General features: G+C 56.7%; 1 protein-coding gene across 1 annotated transcript in view; it reads left to right on the forward strand.

Annotated features, from left to right (window-relative positions):
* Positions 1–19,287, forward strand: part of COL13A1 (collagen type XIII alpha 1 chain) — a 142,495-nt gene that overhangs the window by 65,405 nt on the left and 57,803 nt on the right. Inside the window, exons 5-10 of the mRNA XM_044916211.1 lie at positions 2,087–2,122; positions 4,660–4,686; positions 7,017–7,067; positions 13,474–13,509; positions 14,342–14,368; positions 15,435–15,461. Coding sequence (XP_044772146.1) covers positions 2,087–2,122; positions 4,660–4,686; positions 7,017–7,067; positions 13,474–13,509; positions 14,342–14,368; positions 15,435–15,461 — 204 coding nt within the window. The remainder of the gene's footprint in view (positions 1–2,086; positions 2,123–4,659; positions 4,687–7,016; positions 7,068–13,473; positions 13,510–14,341; positions 14,369–15,434; positions 15,462–19,287) is intronic.

Genomic DNA, 19,287 nt, shown 5'->3' on the forward strand with positions numbered 1-19,287 from the left:
GTCTGTAAAGTCTTCAGAGACATGGCTCTGTGGGATGTAGCCTGGGGCATAGATGCATTGAGTGCTAGATGATGGAGGGCCCAAGAATGGCCGGGGAGTCGGGTGAGATGTGGTAGCCAACTAGAGGGCCAAGGTGGGGTGTGGAGGGCGAGCTGGGGCTGGCCCCGGGCTGCCCTCCCTGCACCGAGGACCACATCCATTGGATTCCAGACCCTTCTGTGCATCCCGGTTACTCTTCTTTTAGACATGAATTACACTGTAACGTCTTGACTAATCTAGCAGCTTCTAGAATTCAAGCCCAGCAGTGACTTTCTTAATGAAATGCATGTGGGAGGGTGTTTAGCCTTGAAACTGGAAACTCTCCCAGTAAGTGCCGAGCCCCAGAGCAAAGGAGGATGGGTGAATCAGTCCCATGAAATCCAAGGAGGGGAAAAATCAGATGACTGGGGAGAACGTGGGCAGACTTTGTTTTTTTCTGACAACGTCCACCTTTAAAAAGCATTTGGGGGCAATTCACAGAGCAGGGGCTGCTACACAGAGTTCCTAGTCTCTGGCCCTTCCATGCCTGTCCCTAACCTGAGCATTTTATGGCCAGGACTGCAAAGAACATTAGTTTTAAAAAAGAAACGAAGAGAAACCAAAATACACAGCCTGCAATATCATTCAGAAGCCCAGGAGTGAGCGGGCCATGGGGGTGTCTCAGCCCGCGTGCGGCAGGCCTGGTGTCCTCAGCAGGAAGGGCGGACCGCTGACCCCAGGTCCTCGCCCCCCTCGTGCTTCCACGTGGGGGAACCTGGGAGGGACCCGCAAAAAGAGTTGCTGCGGCCAGCCCCTTGTGAAATGCAAAACTCTGAAGCACAAACATGCTGTACAATTCACTTGCCCACAGCCGTGCTGGGCTCACTACCTGTAGACCCCGAATACGCGACACGCTCCAGGTGCCACGCGCTGGGAGAAGGCTTTCCCGGGGCATCATTTACTGCATTCTCCCAGCAGCCCCTTGAGAGAGACACGGGTACTGAGGGAGGCACGGAAACAGATCCAGGCTTATCACCAATGCTGCTAACCTGCCACTCTTTTGCAAAGGGTGAGCCGTTTCCTAGAGACACCACTGACCCGTGTGTGTAAGAAGACCCTAATTTCAGAGCACTTGCTGTCCTCGGGTGCATCCACATACATCTTGAGATGCTAATTGGCCCTCAAGGCTTGTTGCCTCAGTGGGCTCAGCAGACACAGAATTGCCCCAGAAGTGTCCACCCCCTTCAGGGGAACCCACAAACCCAGCTCTCTCCTGCCCAGGAAGCCAGGACAAACACTGTCTGATTTTTGGCCCCCATTGCTTTCCGTCCTTCTAGACTCCTAGTGTACTCCAGGCCCCACCCCAGATTTTATGATGTCTGCACACGTATTATTGCAAAAAAATATTTTCTACCAAAAAGGAGAGGAAAAAAACTTACTAAGCAGATTTCCAGAGTAAGGAGATGTAACTCCTGGCTATGAAACAAAGTGGATCCTTCTGAGCGGCTGAAACTCGTAATGCGGCCGTATCTACGTGGCTTACTGTCCTTCCTGTTGGTGCCGGGGGTGGCTGAGAGGAGGGCAGGGAGAGGACTCTGTCGTAGCCTTCTCGGATGGAGGGCCTGGGGAAGAATCGGGGGATGTGGGCACTGCGCCTCAGCTCTGGCACAGATAGACCATTCACCTGGCACATGGGGCCACCACTCTCCGGGCTCTGTGCCTTGGAGTTGAGCGGGACGAAGATATGGCACATCCTGGGTGAAGCCGAAGCTAGACTGTGACAGCAGAAGTCTAAGAAAGGAAGGGCCTTGGACCCTTCATGAAACGCATAGGGAAACTGAGGCTCAGGCTGGGGACCAGACTCCTAGGTTAGTGCACTTTCCACAGCACCGCACTGAGAGCAGATCGTGGTAGGGGTGGCCGCTTGCCTAACAGTCCTTGGGGGCTGAGTGGGCATCATCCCAACCGCCCATGCAAAGCAGGTCTTGGGTGCATAGCTAGCCCATGGGGTCCTTCCTACGCTGGCCTGGCTCCAGCCACATCTAATTGTTTCTGCCTCCTTCATCAGGGGGACAAAGGTGCCATTGGGATGCCTGGACGTGTGGTGAGTTGGCGCATTTGTACTTGCTTGGGTGGCCGTTGCTTGCTTCTTCGTGCCGCCCTGTCCTCGAAACCATGGCAACCTCCCCAGCCCCAAGGAGGGGGTCAGACCTCTCTCTTCCTCCACCCAAGTCGGCTTCAGAGAGGGACTAGAGAGAAGAAAGGAGGAAGTTTTATTCCAATCCTTCAGATCTTGCAGTAGGACTCTACTCTCCATACAGCTGCCATGGCAAAGGAAAAATCCAAGAAATGGCACTGATAAAGCTCTTTGTCGATCCCCCACCGAGGGACAGGATGAGGCCCAAGCCCCTCGTGACATCAGGAGGACTCCCACCCACTTCACCGCCCCCCCCACCTCCCAAGGCTAGCAGCTCTTCTTCAGACTTCCAGCTGCTTTGCCACCACTCCCCAGCAAGAGCAGCAACAGATGGTGACAAATGCAGCCTCAAGATGCCCATGGAAGCTGCAGCGGAGCCGGCTTCCAGAGGCGCCTTCCCTAGGCAGAGACTAGAAGCTGGTGGGGGACAGGGCTGGCTCCCAGGCAGTGCCTCCAAATCCTCACCATGAGGCTAGGAGTTAGACACTGAATGTTTCCTGCTGAAAACTCAGGATGAAGAAAGGGAAACAGGAATGTTCCGCAGGGAGGGGATAGCTCAGAAATGGGAGGGCCGGCACTAGATCTCGGGGTCCCAGAGCCAGGCTGGTCCTGGGTGCCTGATAGCCTCCAAGGGGCTAGAAAGGGCAGCTCAGGCACTGGGGGCAGCCCAAGGGGGTGATGGCCACACGCCAGCCTCACCAGCAGCAAGTGAGTCTAGGACATGCCCAAGCTACTCTCCCCGTCTACCCCCGACTCCCCTACAGCTATCAGCCTCGACCTCCCTCTGGCTCCCCAGGGCCCCCCAACTCCCCCACGCCATCCTTCTATGCCACTCACATGCCTTGCCTCTTGACCTCACCTCTTCACGGGTTGGCCTCAGGCCTGGGTATGGCATTCTTGCGGGAGCTTGCTTGCCTGGTGTGAGCCTGGTGCTCAGAGAGAAGGCCACCGAATCACAGTTAACACCCGAGAGTGCTCACTCTGCGCTGGGCGTTGTGCTGAGAGCCTCACTCACATTAGCTCATTGGGTCCCAAGAGCTGCCGGAGGTAGGCACAATTTCCACCCATTGCTCAGATGAGAAAACCGAGGCTCAGATGTTGTGTCTTTCCTGAGGTCCTGCCTGACCCTGTCCCTCTGCCTTAGTTCTCTCACTCCAAACCCTGAGTCCCCCAGGCTGTCACTGGTCCTTTCGTGTGTGCAGCAGGGAGAATAGAGCCAGCCAGCCTTTCTCAGGGGCTCGCCGTGCGTGGGCCTGAAGCAGGCACGTTCTCCATCAGAGCTTTCCAGGAACCCGTCCTATTGATGAGCTTGTTGAGACTCAGTTTGCCTGGGATTGGGGGGTGGAGCTGGGGCTTGCACCCAAGCTGACTGTCAGACGCCAAGATCCTGGCTCCTAACAGGTGGGCGTCAGGACTCTATACCCTGAGTGCCGCTGCCTGCCCTCCCCCTCCTGCCCTCCTTCTTGGGCCCTTGTGGACGTGTGCGCCCAAGAAGTGTCCATCTGAGCCGAGTTCTGACCCTCAGCGGTGGGGGCAGGAGGGAAGGCCACAGGAAGCCCCCTATTTCTGTTTTCCAGCCACTTGGGGGTTTTCATGCTGCTTGTGCTATTTTCAATGTGACAGTGGACCCATTTGGCTGCCCAGTAGGAATCCCGGCCCCAGCCACCTGATAAGGACGAGGGTGGCCAGGGGGTGTGAAATGCCTGAGTTGCCCCTGTGGTTCTCACCAGAGCTGGTACCCCTGGCTTCAGGGGATTAGGGTAGATCGGAGCTGTCTCTCTGCGCATTGCTGTGGTTACAGGGGCCCTTGGTGACTGCCCAGTTTCCTCTGCATCCCAGACCCATCCTCCATCCCCCCAGATGTCTGTCCTACTGTCTGTCCTACCGTATTCCTCTAGTCCCTCTCCCGACATCTTGCCTGGCCAGCCCTGACGGCTCCCAGCGTGTGTAGCTTGGCAAAACTTTGTGCTTGGTGCTCAGTTGGACCTTCAAACCAACTAAACTCCACTTCACAACACAGTCCTTGGACAAGTCTCCCTCATGCTCCCTCCCCACCAACCACCACCACCTCAGGTGACCCAGTGAGCTGGGGACATGGCTTCTCATGGCTTCTCAGGCAGATTTTCTGACCTGGATGGGTTTCTCTCTCTCTCTCTCACACACACACACACATCTTGCCTCTGTTTCTCTCGGTTATCTAGAATGGCTGGCTGGGGCCGGGCCCCGGGGGTAAATCTGTAGCCAACCCTGCACTGTGCTTGTTGGAGGAGGGACACCTGGCATGTGTCAACATCTATGTTTTGTTTTGTTTCTTACTTCACAGCGATTTCTTTTGTTTGGTCATTGTGCCTTTAACACAGATTCTCACGTGTGTGCCTCTCTTATCCTTTCTTTTTTCTCTCCCCTTCTCTCCTCCCCACCCTGTGTTGCATGTGGCTGCCCAGGGAGTAAAGGGCCAACCAGGCGAGAAGGTGAGTCCTCACCTTGCCCTCCACCTTTCTGCCCCAGTCCCTTCCCCTTGGATTCTTGGGGTGCTTCCAGAGGCCCCCATCTCAGCCCTTCCCCCAGCACACAGGCCCCAGCACTCTGCCTTCGCAGGCTCTCCAGGCCCAGTGTCCGGACCCCTGACTCCTGGCTAAGGGCCCAGCCTCCCTGCTGCATGGGTCTCCCCACACACCCAGGCTGCCTGTGGCCTCGCCGTCCCCCTTCCCCGAGCCGAGGGGAGCACCATCGCTGTTTGGGGCAGCTGGTTCTAGTCCCTCCCCAGCCTACTGCTGGTGCCCTCAGACATAGAAATTCTCTTCGTGCTGCCCCAGAGAGACTCCCAGGGGCCTAGCGTGAAGCCCCCTCGGAAGCCAGAAGCCCAAGAGACCATTCTGGAGCGTTAGCCCCGGTGGATCCTGAGGGATCAGAGAGCAACACATCTAACCAGTTCCCTTTACAGAGAAGGAAACTGAGGCCCAGAGCGGGGGTGCGGCTTGCTGAAGATCCCACGCCAATAATGACGAGCGGGGGCGAGAAGCCAGACCTCCCGATGCCCAGCTTAGTACTTCCTTGCCTGTACATGGCAGTGCACGTTTCTCGAGTCTCTCCGTCTCCAAAATAATGACAATGGCCGCAGAACACTCGCAGCTGCAATGTACTAAGCACAAACCGCCAGGTGCCGCGGTGTTTGGCCTCTGTTCTCCCAACTAACACTGACACAGCCCTTCCAGGGAGGCTTCAATATTCTTATTTACATGAGAGCACAGAGAGGCAGCTTCACAGACCCAAGGTCACACAGCAGCAAGTGACAGAGCTGGAGAGGAGCCCCACCCTCACGGCGTCCCCTCCTAGGGCTCCTCGCTGCCCGGGAGAAAGATGAAGGACACGATTGGTGCCTAAGGACAATGGCAAACACTTGCTAGCCCCTTCATGCACCGGGCATTCTTTTCAGCACTTTACAACATTATCTCATGAAACTTTCACACCCATCCTATGAGATAGGTAAGGAAACTGAGGCAGAAGGAAGCTAAGTGGCCCAAGGTGACACAGCTGGGAAGGAGCAGAGCTGGGCTTCAAACCCAAGGGCTCTGGCTGGCTCCTAGCCATTGCACTACCCTGCTTCGTGTGGTGATTACCGCTGCTGTGGTGTAAACAGTTACAAATCTGAGATCACTGCTCACCTGGGCATGAGGCATGACAGTCACAAATACATTTAGGGCCTTTGCTTAGAAGGGTAGCCGAGCAGCCCTCAGCACCCAGTTCACAGAGAACGGATGTGGGCTGGGAGAGGTTCTGTGACTTGCCTGGCAGAGCAAGACCTGGGAGGGAGGCCTGGGAGCCCCCCTGGTGGGAAGCAGCAGTCAGCCCCCCGCACAGCAGGGCACGGTCTAGATCCTTCTGCCAGGGCATCATCTCTGACCCCCATCTGTGTCCCTGACACCTTCATCTTTCTGTCGCCCTCCCTGCCCCCAGCACCCACACGCGTGTGCGCACGCACACACACACACACACACACGGGTGTAGATATCTGGGCAGCCCGGCCACCCTTGGATGGCACTTGGAGCTCCCAGCTCAGCAGCAGCTGCCATCCTCTCAGGGCTGAGAATTCTGGCCCGACTTCACCCCTCTGTGTCACTCTCACATCAGGCCTAGGAGGTCCGAGGCAGCCCCGCCTGCAGGCTCAGGGCCGTGGGGCCCACACAGCGAGCATGGGTCTTGTCCCCACCCCTGTTCTGAGCAACTCCATCCACGGAGCAGCTGGGCTCACCTGCTGCGGGGGCGTGTGCCACATGGGCATCTGGGGGGCTGGGGTGGGGACGAAGGCCTCAGGGGCTCTGAGACTAGGGTGGGGCTGGGGCAGATTGGAGGGCACCGAGCAGGGCCTAGAGGAGGCCTCTGCGGCCTGAGCGGCGTGGCTGTGTGCCTTCCCCTCCCTGAGCTGCCCTTGCTTATCCCTGCGCTGAATCCCTTCTTCCCTCTTCTGCCTGGGGTCCCACCCCCCTCTGTCCCTGGTCCCACATCTTATGCTACCGCTCACCTCTCTTCCCTCTTCCTTCCTCCGGCCTCCCGCTGCCCTTCTCACTCCCTCCTGGATGCTCCCTGTGCCCCCTTGTCTCCTCTGCTGTGATCCCCCACCTCCCTCCACACTGCCCTCCCCCCCCTCCCCGTTCTCCCGGCCTCTGGCTGGGCAACCCCCCACCCCAACTCCCCTTCCCCACCTGCTGTCTCCCTTCTTTACCTCCTCCTTTGCCCACCCCTCCCCACTCCTGTCCCTGCCCCTGTCCCTCTCCCTCTCCTCTCTCTCTCTCTCCCACAGGGGGCCCCAGGAGATGCCGGCATGTCCATCATCGGCCCCCGTGGCCCCCCTGTAAGTGGTTTTTGCTCTTCTTCAGGGTGGGGGGGCTGGGCTAGCTAATGACAAGGGTTTGGGTGGAGGGGAGCGAGTCCTGGCTGTGCCTCTGGGCCTGGCGGCCACCACCTACAATGTGGTCAACCAGGGCAGTCCTGCCTAAATATACCGAAATTATAGCTTCTCGGGAGGGTTCATGAGGACCACCCTTTGGCCAGGAAGCCAGCAGCTGCGAGGTGGCCCTGCTATTTACAGGCAGGGAGAAAGTACTCGCCCCTCCCCAGATGGGCTGCTCCAGCTTTCCTGGGGACAAGCCTTGTTTCCAGAAGCCCCTGGAGCAGATACCCAGCATCCAGATCCGCTGCCCCAAGCACCCGCTCCTGGTCTCGGCAGAGGCCTGACCCACCACTCGTCCTCAAAGGCCTCGTTCTTAGTGCCTCTACCCAGTGGCCCGGGGCTCGGAGAAATCAGAAGCTTCCCCTCCGATATGTTTCCTTAGGGACCAAAAGGGGACCTGGGTGACGATGTGGGAAGATACTGTGACTATGGTAAGGAGAGCCCAAACCACGGGGCATCAGGACAATCACCAAATGTCAGGGTAGAAAGGACCTCAGCGATGGTCTAGCACAGCCCCCTCAGAAGGGGAAACTGAGGTCCAGCAAGGGGCCAGGGGCCCACACATAGAGGCTGGGACAGGATTAGAACCCAGGACCTTTGGCACCAAGAGCTTCCCCCATAAATCAGGCCACCATCTCCATGCTCTACTGTGCACTTTTCCTGTCCTGCCTGCACAGTGAGAGGGAGAGGAAAGCAGAGGGCTAGCCTCTGGGAGTCTGAGGCTAGCCCAGTGGAGGTGTGGAGTCCAGCCTGCCCATTCCCCTGCCTTCACCAGAGGGAGCCAGTGCAAGCTGGAACATCTCCTACCCATAGTCTAGGGAGCGGGCTCAGAGAGCCGATCGCTAAATCCCATCCACAGGAGGGGCTGTGCCGAGAGGGAGGAGCTGAGGCTCCGCCGTTCAGCGCTGCTTGGAGGCGGGGGACGGGTCAGGGTGGGGAGCCAAAGGGCAGAGCTGGGGAGCAGGGCTGGCAGACTGGTCAGGGGCCGAGGCTGGAGGCAGGGTTGAAAGGGCCCCTGGCTGCAGAGTCCTGGCCTCCTGGGCAAGATTCCCTCTGGCTCTGACCCCAGCGACGATGTTATGGATTGACACGTGGCACTGAAGTTTGGGCAGGCAGCATCCTAAGACCGCTACACACTGTAACTCACCTAATCCTCACAAGAAGCCCACCGGGAGGTACTATTAGCCCCTCCATTTCATGGGTGAGAAAAGCCGGGCACAGAGAGGCCGAGTGACTTGCCCAGGATCATTCACTCGACGGTGGCCACGTGGGGATTCAGGTGCTCAGCCCGGGCCGCATGGCTCAGAGTCTACACTCTGCACCCCACTGCTCAACAGATCGCCAGGCCGCGGGGTTACTGGCATCCAGGCCTCTGGGCTCATGTGGCCACTGCTCCGATGGGCCGTAAGCTTCATGAGAGGAACCGCCATGTGCATGTCCTGAGCCCAGCCGCTCCTGGCAAGTTCACCGAGAAAGGTCACCGAGAAAGCCAGTCCCCAGATTCTAACAGCCAGGACCAAGCCGGGACGGGCCTGTTGGGTGGACAGAAGAGTAACAGAATACAGGCCCTACCCCTTGGCCACCACCTCGGCCTGCCTCCCAGTCTGACCACAGACCCCATTGTGTCGATCACGGCAGTCCTCCAATACCCTTTTGGCAGTACCGTGCGAACGAGCTACCTAAAAGTTGTTGAAAAGGCCCCCTTTTGGGGGACACGCTTGGGGGAAGGGGTCTGCCTCAGCTCCCCTGGCTTCTGGCTCAGTGTGCATCATGAGGAACCGTACCTCCTGCATGGGATTTGACTCCAATGGCAAAAAGTACCTTCTATCCAGGTAATAGTGATAAATTCCATCCCCTGGGCACCTATCCTGTCCTAGGGCCTATGCTGAGAGCCCACCTATGCCCAGGCCTCTATCGGTCCTCCCAACAAAGCTGTGGGGCAGGCCCGCCAGCCCATCTCCCAGAGAAGGAGACTGAGAGTTTCATAACTCACTTGAGGCCACTCAGCAGGTCAGTGCTAGAGCTTGGGCTGGTCCAGCTTCGCCTCATTCCAAAGCCAACATTCTCGCCGCAATTCTGCCCTCCCTGTTTCAAGCTCTACCCTTTAAAAGGGATATTTACCTTCAGGAGAAGAAACAGTTCTCCGTGTGGGTGCAGCCTTGGTGGTTGGAGAGGGATTATGGTACCAGGAGGCTTAACAAAGCCCAGCCTCCTTCTACTTTGGCCTGTGGGGGTGACCATCACCCCAATGACTGGGGCCTCCCCCGCTGAGTCCTCACTAGAGACCACTAGAGACCGGGGCAACCACCTCAACTCCTCCCAGGAAGCCACGCAGAGCTGGTGAGTGCAGGGAGCAGGGGAAGACAAAGGGGGTGTTTGTCATTAAGGGGGAGAGGCCAAGTGGGCAAGCCTTCTGTGGCCGAGGATTATGGGGAACGATATACGGAAGAGGCACCTGCCTTGGGGTGTGGGCAGACAGAGAAGGCTTCCAAGAAGGAGGGGTAACTAAACTGTGATCAAAGAAGAGCAGAGGTTCCCAGGTTGTGAGGCTGGGGAGGAGCCCCCGCGGTAAGTCGGGTTCTTATGAACTACTGGAGAAACAGGGAAAGTGCGCTGCGTAGCAAAGCCAGGCCGAGGCTAGTGAGGTGAGCAAGGGCCCAGTCGAAAAGGACCTGGACAGGGTCTTCAGGAGTCGGGACTCTATCCTGAGGGCAGTGGAGAGCCTTGGTGTGTGTTCAGCTGAGGATGGACATGCTCAGATTTGCAGTTTAAAAAGATCTATCCCTCCCTGCCCTGGCATGGAGCGTGTTTAGAAGCGGCTACAGGTGGGGGACTGGCTAGTAGACGCTTGCAGTAATCAAGGGCTGGACTGGTGGGACCTTTGGAGGTGGAATTGACCAATTTACTGATGATAAAAGTGGGGATTGAGAAAGAAGGAGGAGTTCAAGATGACTCCACCTTTCTGACTTGAGTAACCAAGTAGATGGTGGTACCCTTCTCCAAATAGGGGAGCGGATTTTGCCGGGGAAGATGAGTTTAACCAGAACATGATGAACTTGAGATGTCCTTATAATGTCCAAAGGGAGATGTTTGGCCCCCCATTTGCTGCTGGAAGTCAGAGTTGGAGTTGGCTCACCCGGCTCACGAGAGCAGATCATGCACACCCCCTCCCAACTCTGTGTTCAGTGACATCACGTTGGTAGCTTAAAATCAGCTGTGGTGGGAGGTTTATTTACACCACAGAGATTAGCAGATCCTATACAAAGCAGGGCTCTTCTCTCCCACTCTCTGTCACCTCAGCCAACGATTACACACTGACCAACATGGGGGTCTTGTTTGAAAGATAGTCAGCACTGACTTGGAGTGGGAGGCGGGCTCTGGGCAGATATGGGACTGATCCTCATTCAGGGGTCAGAGAGAAGGGAAGGGAGAGTTAGCCTTCTGTCTGTCTATGTGGCTTTACCCCACACGAATTACAGGTAGGAGTAGACATCAGGGTCCACTTCCAAAAAGCAGGGATCCACTTGGCTCCCTTTCCACCCTGGCCTTGAATTAAGGGAGGAGATTTGGGAAAGCAATGTAAAGCTTATCCCCCTTGTTCTTACATGGAAGAACATAGTATTAATGCATTATTAATCTATGAATAAATCTATAATCCATAATTTTAATATGATCCCAATCCCAGTGAATTTCTTATGGGGTTGGAGTCCAACAGAATAATATTCATTTCATTTGGAAGAAAAAAGTAAGCTTTCATAAGGATGTCAGGAAATTTCTGAAAAATAGAGTAAGGGGAGTAGGGGAGGACAGGATTGGTTGTTCTACTCGATATCCAATGTATTATAAAAACAGAGCAGTTAAATAGGACAGAATGGGAAGGCCAGAAATAAAGCCAAACGCATCTGGGAAGTTAGTCCGCGGTAAAGGTTTCATTTCACAGTAGGAAGAGGAAAATAGATTGTTTAAGAGATGATGCTGAGACAGGGGACAAGCCATTTACCAAAAGGTAAAACCAAAAAAAAAAAAAAAAAAGCTGAATCTGTACCTCACTTGTTATATCAGAATAAATACCAAATGGATAAAATACTTAGATGTAAAACATGAAACCATAAAATACGAGGACAAAGCGTGAGCAGACATTTATGAAGTCCTCACTGGGAGGTCCCCTGGAAACATGGCATAAAACCCAGGAGCCATAGGAGAAGATTGATAAGTGTGTCCACCTGAATGCAAAACTTCCATCGGGCAGGAAATACAGCATGAAAAAGACAAATGCCAAATTGGAAGGACTATTGGCGACGCACGTGACCCTCAAAGAGTTACCGACTTTGACAAAGAGCTGTCCTCGGGCCAATGGGAAACAAACAAGCGAGGGGAAATTTTTGGTAAGGAACACAAACAGGCAGTTCACGAGTAAATGACCGGCCAATAAACACTGCAAGAGAGGTCCAACTTCAGCGTGTAACTGAAGAGACGTAATTAAAATCCAGTTCCAGGCCTCCCCGAGTGCCTTACCCAGCCCAGCATCTCCAGGAAGTAGAGTCCCAGTTTCCATTTGGTCAGTGACAACATTCTTCCCCAAATCCCGAAAAAGCCTTGGTTAGCCCCGGATTTGGCTCTGAGTTGGGGAGATGCATCCTGCTCCCGGGCAGGCTCTGTAATTAGCAAACCATGTGCTTATCCCTACCGTGTAAACATTATCCTGAGCGGGACATGAAGATGTTTCTTGGAATCCTTTCCTCCTGACCTTTGTCCTCGGGCCTCTCAGCATTCGGAGTAGTTGAAAGTTTACACTGCGAGGTTCCAGAGGCCACATCGCAGGGTTTCCGGGTTTTCTCCTTAGTGCTATTCTTAGCATCACTTACCCTTGAGAGAGAGTAAGTGAGCCCGGGGCTCTCCGACATTTGAGTGGCATGTCCTCCCTCCTGCCCTTGGGCTCCCTGCCACAAACCCATCCCGACCCCGTAGGACACTGCAGGTCTGTCCCCACTTGACTGACGCTCCCACCCTGATGGCAGGGTCCCCGTCCCACTCAGCCGTGTCACCCGAGCAGAGGCCTCTGGGCACTCCTGTCCGTGGCTTCAAGGAAGACCCAAGCAGCCTGGTTCCCGCTTCACAGCAGATGGATGTGGAGAAATCTCCCTCCCGACGGGGTCTGATTCGGAAACTGCCACTTTATTCTGGCGCTCCTTGGTTCGGTTCAATCCAGCAAACATTGATGGATTAGTGGCAGCTACCATTTCAGCAGGCTTCAAGAGTACAATCGGATGTGATTCAGTGACCCTGTGAGGTTACGCTCTTGTCCCCATGCTATAGGACCGAGGAAAGGGAAGCCTAAGGACTTAGTCACCCAGCTGAGGCTGCTGGAGGAAGGATTATAGCTCAGCCTGCCAGACTCGGAGGCCCAAGCTTGAGAGGACACTGTGGCCACCTCAGTCAAAGGGAGACTCCAAGCTGAGGGCTGACAGTGGGAAAGATGGGGTATGTCCGGGGAAAGCAGGGGAATCGTGTGCCTGAGCGAGGAGTAGGGGAGATGGGGCAGGAGCAGGGCTAGTGAGACCGGGTCGGCTGTGAATGACACGTGAGAAGAAGGGACCACTGGCTTTGACCTCCCGCTCAGCCCTCCCCAGCCCTGGGTCTGCTCAGCCCCACGCTGCTTCTGACCTCAGCACATCTCTGTTGTCCTGAGTCTGGACCGGAGGCCACCGGGCTGTGACCGGCGGCTTCTAGTCTCCAGCCCAAACACCGACCCGAGTGGCCCTCTGCACCTGCAAGAGAATGGGCGTGAATGGGCACAAAGATTGGGGGACCCAGAGATTGCCCAACTGGGGGCGGGGCCTGCTGGGCCAGGGCAAGAGAAAAATGAGAGATCTGACCCGTGTGGCCTGAAAACACACCTTCTGAAGGTCAGCTTCTGCTGTCCAAACCATCCTCATGTAAGTAGCCCTGGGCAATGACTGTATAAATAAAAAGGACTCAGAAGATCGCAGCAGGGAGTTCAGGGTGCACCAGGCCGGTCCCCACTGTCCGTGCCCTCCAGCCACCTGCTCATATGTCGGGGTTCAGGGCATGGAGGACCCGAAAAAGGCTGGGCCCCTCCTTTTCCCCAGGCCCCGGAGGAGGCTTCCTCTGGTGTTCTTTCCATCTTTCTCCAGCCTCCCCGCTAGCCAGCTCACCACGGGGAGTATCTCCCCCGGAGGACCCCAGAGGAGTGGGAGGGAACCCACAGACCCTCTGAGAGCAAAGGGGACTCGGTCTAGCTTCATCCCCTCCTCACCCATCCTCACTCCTCTCCTGCTCTTTCCAGGGTCAGCCAGGCACTCGAGGTTTCCCTGGATTTCCGGTAAGTAGGGAGGGCCCAGATGAGCCATGTCCCCAGTGACCCCTGGGCCTGGCTGGGTTAAACTTCATGTGGGGCCAGCCCTCAAGCTCCTCTTGACCTTCCAACTCTGGTCAGTAAGGACCCTTTCCTGCAGCCTCTCCCAGAGAGCCACTGAGGAGAGTAGCTGACACTCAGCCCAGAGTGCAAGACAGGACAGGGACAGTCATAGGGAAATGAAGGGACAGCAGGACAGGGACAGGCGGGGGAAGTCACAGGCTGGGTTAACCTCAGCAGGGCACTGGAAGGTGGGACAGATGATGCACCTCAGGGAAGCAACCTCCGACCTGGTCTGGAGAGGAGACCCGCCTGCAGGAGGCGGTCAGGTGGCCATCTGGATGCCCGGTAACCCCTGCCTGAGGGGTCGAGGACAGGTTCTAAGAGGAGGGCAGGAAAGCAACTGGCTCTCCTTTTCCCCGGGCCTTGGTGCTAGCCCGCCCCAGGCTTTCTAGCAACACCAGGTTCACTTTCCACTCAGGGTAAGGAGGAGGAGGTAGGTCTGTGATCGCCATGGTGACTGTCATCCCTCAGGCTGTCCCTTGTGCCGGGTGCTGGCCAGGTGGCATTTCGTTCACTCCTCACAAAGACCCCTCGTGGAAGACTCTATTATCCCCATGGTAGGATAGGAAACAGGCTTAAGCTTACCCATGGTCATACAACCAGTAAGTGGTCAAGCAGACACTTGAACTCCAACTTGGAGTCCAGAAACTGTGCGCCCTTAAACCCCGCCCCGGGCCGCCTCTTTGGCAGGAGACCTGTGCTGTTTGTCTTGACGCGGGGCCTCTTTCCCTTTCAGGGTCCCATTGGGCTCGATGGCAAACCGGTGAGTGGACCCTCTCGGGCTGTGAGCTCCTCTCCCTCGCTTGATCCAGGTCACTAACCCTGGGTCCTCAGTCCTTCTGCAAGACCCTTACTCGGTGGGAGAAACTCCAGAGAGAATGGATGTTCCTGGGGCGGGAAATCGTTGCCAATGTGAGGTGGGGAGGGGCTGTTGGAATGAGCTGCCCCAGCCCCCAGTGGGCCTCCCCTGGGCACAAGTCCATGGCCGCCAAGCTGGGTTCTCGGCGTCTGGAGCAAGAACTACCCCTAGAAGCTGGTGTTTCTGAGGCGCCCTTCGAAGGGGCTGCGGTAGGGGGTGAGGTGGGGAGGCAGCTGGGAGGGAAGACGGGTGGAGAGCTCAAGCCGCTGACTTGAAGTGGAGCGTGGGCACTGGTCCACACCTGCTCCCCAGCACCACCAGGCAGCTGCCTGCGCCACCCTGTCTCCTCGGGTCTCCCACCCTGGTGGACCCCCCACACACCCATGTCCAGATGGAGTCTGTGTCCCCATCTGTAGCTCCTCTGTCTGTCCATTTTAATCCTTTGGGCTTGGGTCCCAGACCCAAATATTCATGGGGGAAGGGAGACCCCACCCCACTCCTCGGAAGGAGTGAGCCGGGGGAGAGCTGGACCCCTCTGATGTCCTCAGAGATGACAAGGAAAGGCAACGAGTGCCAAGCCCAGCCCCACGCACTCGTCTCGCCCCAGAGCCCAGCACCCCGCTGTGAGGGCCTGGCCACCCACCTGGTCAGTTCCCCACTGCAGGCCAGAGCTGAGCACAGCGAGGTGTTTGGTGGTCTTTCCCACTCAGCCCCCAGGACCCGGCGTGCCTCCAAGCTGCCCTGGGTGTGTGCATGGGGCAGGGGCTCTTGAGGGGTTGCCAGCTGCTAAGTAAGACCCAGCAAAGGGGGACGGGCGGGTGACCACGCCTGAGCCAGCAGGTCCAGGACGGGGAGCAAGAGGACAGGTGAGGAGGAAAGACGTGTGCAAAATGAGCAGTGGGTGATGAAGGGGGCAGGGCGGGGGTTTCAGGGTGCAGTGTACCCGGCGCTCACACTCTTCTCCTTCCAGGGCCACCCCGGACCCAAAGGGGAGATGGTAAGACCCCAGCTTTCCTGCCTTCCCTTGAGGGGTGGGGGGTCAGCCTGGTCGCAGCCAAGTGCCGCCCTGCAAAGGGGGCCCACAGGGACCGTCAAGTGGCTGCCCCCACGGTCACTCCCCAGCTGTATACAACGAAACCCCTAGGTCCTCACATCAACGCAGGGAGGAGAGGTGGGCAGGGGGCTTCTCCACCTGAAAAATGAGGAAAAGGAGGTCCGGAGAGGCAGGTGCTCCCAAACTGCCACGCCTTTGCCTCAGGGCTGAATGTAAACTGGGGGGGGGGGAGGAGCCCATCTAGGTCTTTTTCTGCAACCGGATTTCCTAGTGCTGGGCCCTGCTGGGGGCTGCCCCAGGACTCCAAGCACTCCTGTCCCATTGTAAAGGGATTTCCTGTCTCTACAGTCTCCCCCAGGCAGGTCACTCCTTCCAGAAGGGAGAACCTCCCCTTCTCCAGGGCCACCCCCTCCAGGGGAGGGGGCCAGTTCTCCATGGAAGGGATGGGCCATTAAGAGTAGATGGGCCAGCCCCGAGCTGGGATGCTATCCAGCCTCCCCGGGTGGTCATCTCTATACTGGGAGGACCCCCCTCCTGCAGAAGGGCCTGGAATGTGCAGCATGGCAGGCTCCCCGCCTCCCTGTCCAGCCCGGCTCTGGTGCACGTCTTGCTCCAAGTGCAGGCATGAGGACACGCTCCGCTCACAACCGGGGTGCAGAGGTGGCTGACTTCGTGGATGGGAAAGGAGACCTGGCCTTCGCCCCAGCTCTCCCTAAATTGCACTGGACCTTTAGCAACTCAGCACCCTCTGGACTTCAGCCTATCCAGTTAACTCAGGCCCAGCTAACATTCCTTGAGGGTTTTCTATGTGGTGGGCACAGAGCTAAGTCCTATGCGTGTCTTATCTCCTTCATCCTCAGCAGAAGCCTGTGCTCCAGGTCCTACTAGTAGCCCCTTGACACGGTGGAAACTGAAGCTCAGAGAGTCTAAGTAACTTGCCTTAAGTCACACAGCTAGGGAGCATCAGAAACAGGATCCAAACCCAATTCTCTAATTCCTTCCCTCCACATTTTATTGCCTTTCTCCCTCCTTCTTTCCCTCTCACCTTCCCTATCTCCCCGCCTCCTGCCTTCCCTTAACACATTCTTACTGAGTATCTGCGCTACGCTGGGCACTGTGCCAGGTAGCAGGGGTACAGACTGGAGTAAGAAAGACACTGTCCTTGCCATCCTGTAGCTCACCATCTAGCAGGGGAGCATGCAGTTAAACAATCAGACACATAATTAACAAATGACCTTGGCAGTCGTTCTATAAAAAGGCCGTGCCAGTTAGCCTGAGAAACCCCAGCATAACAGCACCTCACCCAGGCTGAGGGTCAGAGAGGCTTTCTGAGAAAGACGTGAACTGCGGCCCGAGGGATGAGGGTTTAACTGAGAGAAAAAGGAATGGGAAAGAGCATTCTGGACATGGGAGAACAGCACGTGCAAAGGCCTGAGGCAGGCAAGTCCTTAAAATAGCCACAGAAAAAGGGCAGTGAGGCTCTGGAGGCCGTGGGTGGGAGAGCTGGCTTTGGAGCCCAGGTGTCCGGCCAGCTTTCCTGTCCATCACGGCCAGCCCCACTGCAGGTGCATGTCCTGTTGCCCCTCCCCTGTTCCAAGCATTGCTCAGCACATGTGGGAAGCCGTGGAGACCAAGGCAGGAACCCTTCCATGCTGCCATTGTTCCAGAGGCATTGGGGTTTAGATGCCAGGAGTTTGGGGTGCTTCCTCCCTCAACCCCTCCCTGCCACCCTCTTTCCCTTCCTAGTGGCCTGACACTAACCGTGACACAGTCCGTGGCAACCCAGAAGTAATAAGATGGTCAACTAGGCACTGTTCTATAATCCTCGTAACGGCTTATTATCCCCACTCTACAAAAGGGGAGACCGAGGCACAGAAGGGTTGAGTATATTGCCCAAGGCTACACAGCTTCTAAATCACAGAGCTGGGATTGAGACCCATGTGGTGGGGTCTTACCACATTCCTTTCTGCTGCCAGAGCCCTTTGTCTTGAGGGAAAGGAACCCTTCTATGGGGCACCTCCTCTGCCATCCCACTGCCCCACCCCACTGAACCACCCATGAGTCTCCCCTGTCTGTTTGGGGGACAGAACTAACTTGGGGGGGGGAAGGGTGAGGTCATCCCAAGTCCCATGAGCCCACACCAGTGTAATAGATCCCCTGTCTGCCTCTTAGTCATCCATCAAAATCTGACAGGCCCCAGAACCATTAGGCTTCTGTTTGGCTTGGCACAGGGACCCTGCACTATTAATTCAACACACTGTCTAGTGTAATTATCTTGGCCTGCTTATCATCTGTCTGTCTCCCACTCACCTCCATCCCCAGATGGTTTCGCCTCTGCTAGGCATCCAACATGGGGGGCTAGGGCTCACTCTCACATGCTTAGCCAGTGTCCTCACCTCAAAAGGGGATCACCCCTGCTCCACCCACCCCACAGGAGCCCCCAGAACTGAATGTAAGGTATAGACAGGATCGGGGATCCCACAAGTGCCAGGAAGGAGAGCTGGGACTCTGAAGGCACTTCTTATCCCATTGCTCAGAGCTGCCCTAAGGGTGGGAGGATGTCATTAACACCAAGCGCTCACGACAGTGCCCAGCACAGGGGAGGGACCAAGCACCTTAGCGCACCACCTGTGACCCATCTTACGGGAGCAGCCGCTACTCAACTAGGGCTAATTGGTGCCGTGTGTTGTTGGACCTTGAAATATTTAAGAGAAACTTGAAATCCAGATTTGTGTCGTACTCTCCTTGCTCTTAAATGTTGGCAATCCACTGAAATAAAACTGTGTGGTGTCAACGCAATACCTCTGGGGACCGCTGTTGTGCCACGGCCACCATCAGGGACATCTGGATTGGAGGCTCCAAGGTCCTACAGCCCCAAACCTTTGTGTTGCTGTCCTCAGCCGCTGGCCCTCCCCTTCTCATCCCTTGCCTCTCTTTTTCATGAGAGGGGGCGACCCAGTCACCTGCAGGCTGCTTCCCTGCCAGATGCGGCATGTTCTGTGGGCCTTATGCTGAACACCTGGTCAGCCGGATGGGCTGCGGCGCCCCATGGATTGTCCCAAAGGCCACTTGTCCCCTCCCATGAACCTGCTGGGAACCTCCCAGTTTGTTGGTTGGTCCAGTTGACAAGTCAGGGGCAAGAGAGGCTCTTCTCCCACCCACATGGGCCCCTGCAGGAAGATCCCAAAGAGAGGGGTCCAGCAGGTGGATCCTCAGGATGGTGGCTGGAGGGGACCTCAGGGCCCCAGAGGCTGAGACACTGCCTGTGGCTCCAGCCAAGTCTAGAAGCCCTGCCTTCTGAGCCCCAGCTCAGTTCGGAGAGCGTGGCGGAGTGTAAACAGCTGGACTTTTGTAGTCAGTGGACCCTAGCTCTCGTCCCAGCGCCCCCCGCTCACTGAGCTGCAGGGCCCCGTCTCCATCACCTCGTTTGGGAGGTGGAGCTGACGTAAGCGTCTTCTCCGTGGGCCAGTGCGGGTGTGAGTGCAGCACATCCTGAACACCAGCCTCGGAGCGGGTCCTCAAAGCACGAGGCGCGTGTCCTCCCCTCTTCCCTCCACACCAGCCTCAGGTCAGCTCCGGAGACAACCAGCTGAACCCTGTGTCCTCCTCAAAGGACAGGGGTCCACCCTGAACCCAGACTTCTTTCTCAGCCCTGCAAACTTGACAAGACACCCCAGAAGGAGCCCCAAGACCCCTTTTGTTCCTCTGAGGGGCCCAGAACATGGCTCAAGTCGCCAACCTCCTGCTTCCTCTCTTCACCAAAGGTTTC

This window comes from Neomonachus schauinslandi, chromosome 6 (assembly GCF_002201575.2).
Source record: "Neomonachus schauinslandi chromosome 6, ASM220157v2, whole genome shotgun sequence".
In the NCBI taxonomy this organism is placed as follows: Eukaryota; Metazoa; Chordata; class Mammalia; order Carnivora; family Phocidae; genus Neomonachus; species Neomonachus schauinslandi.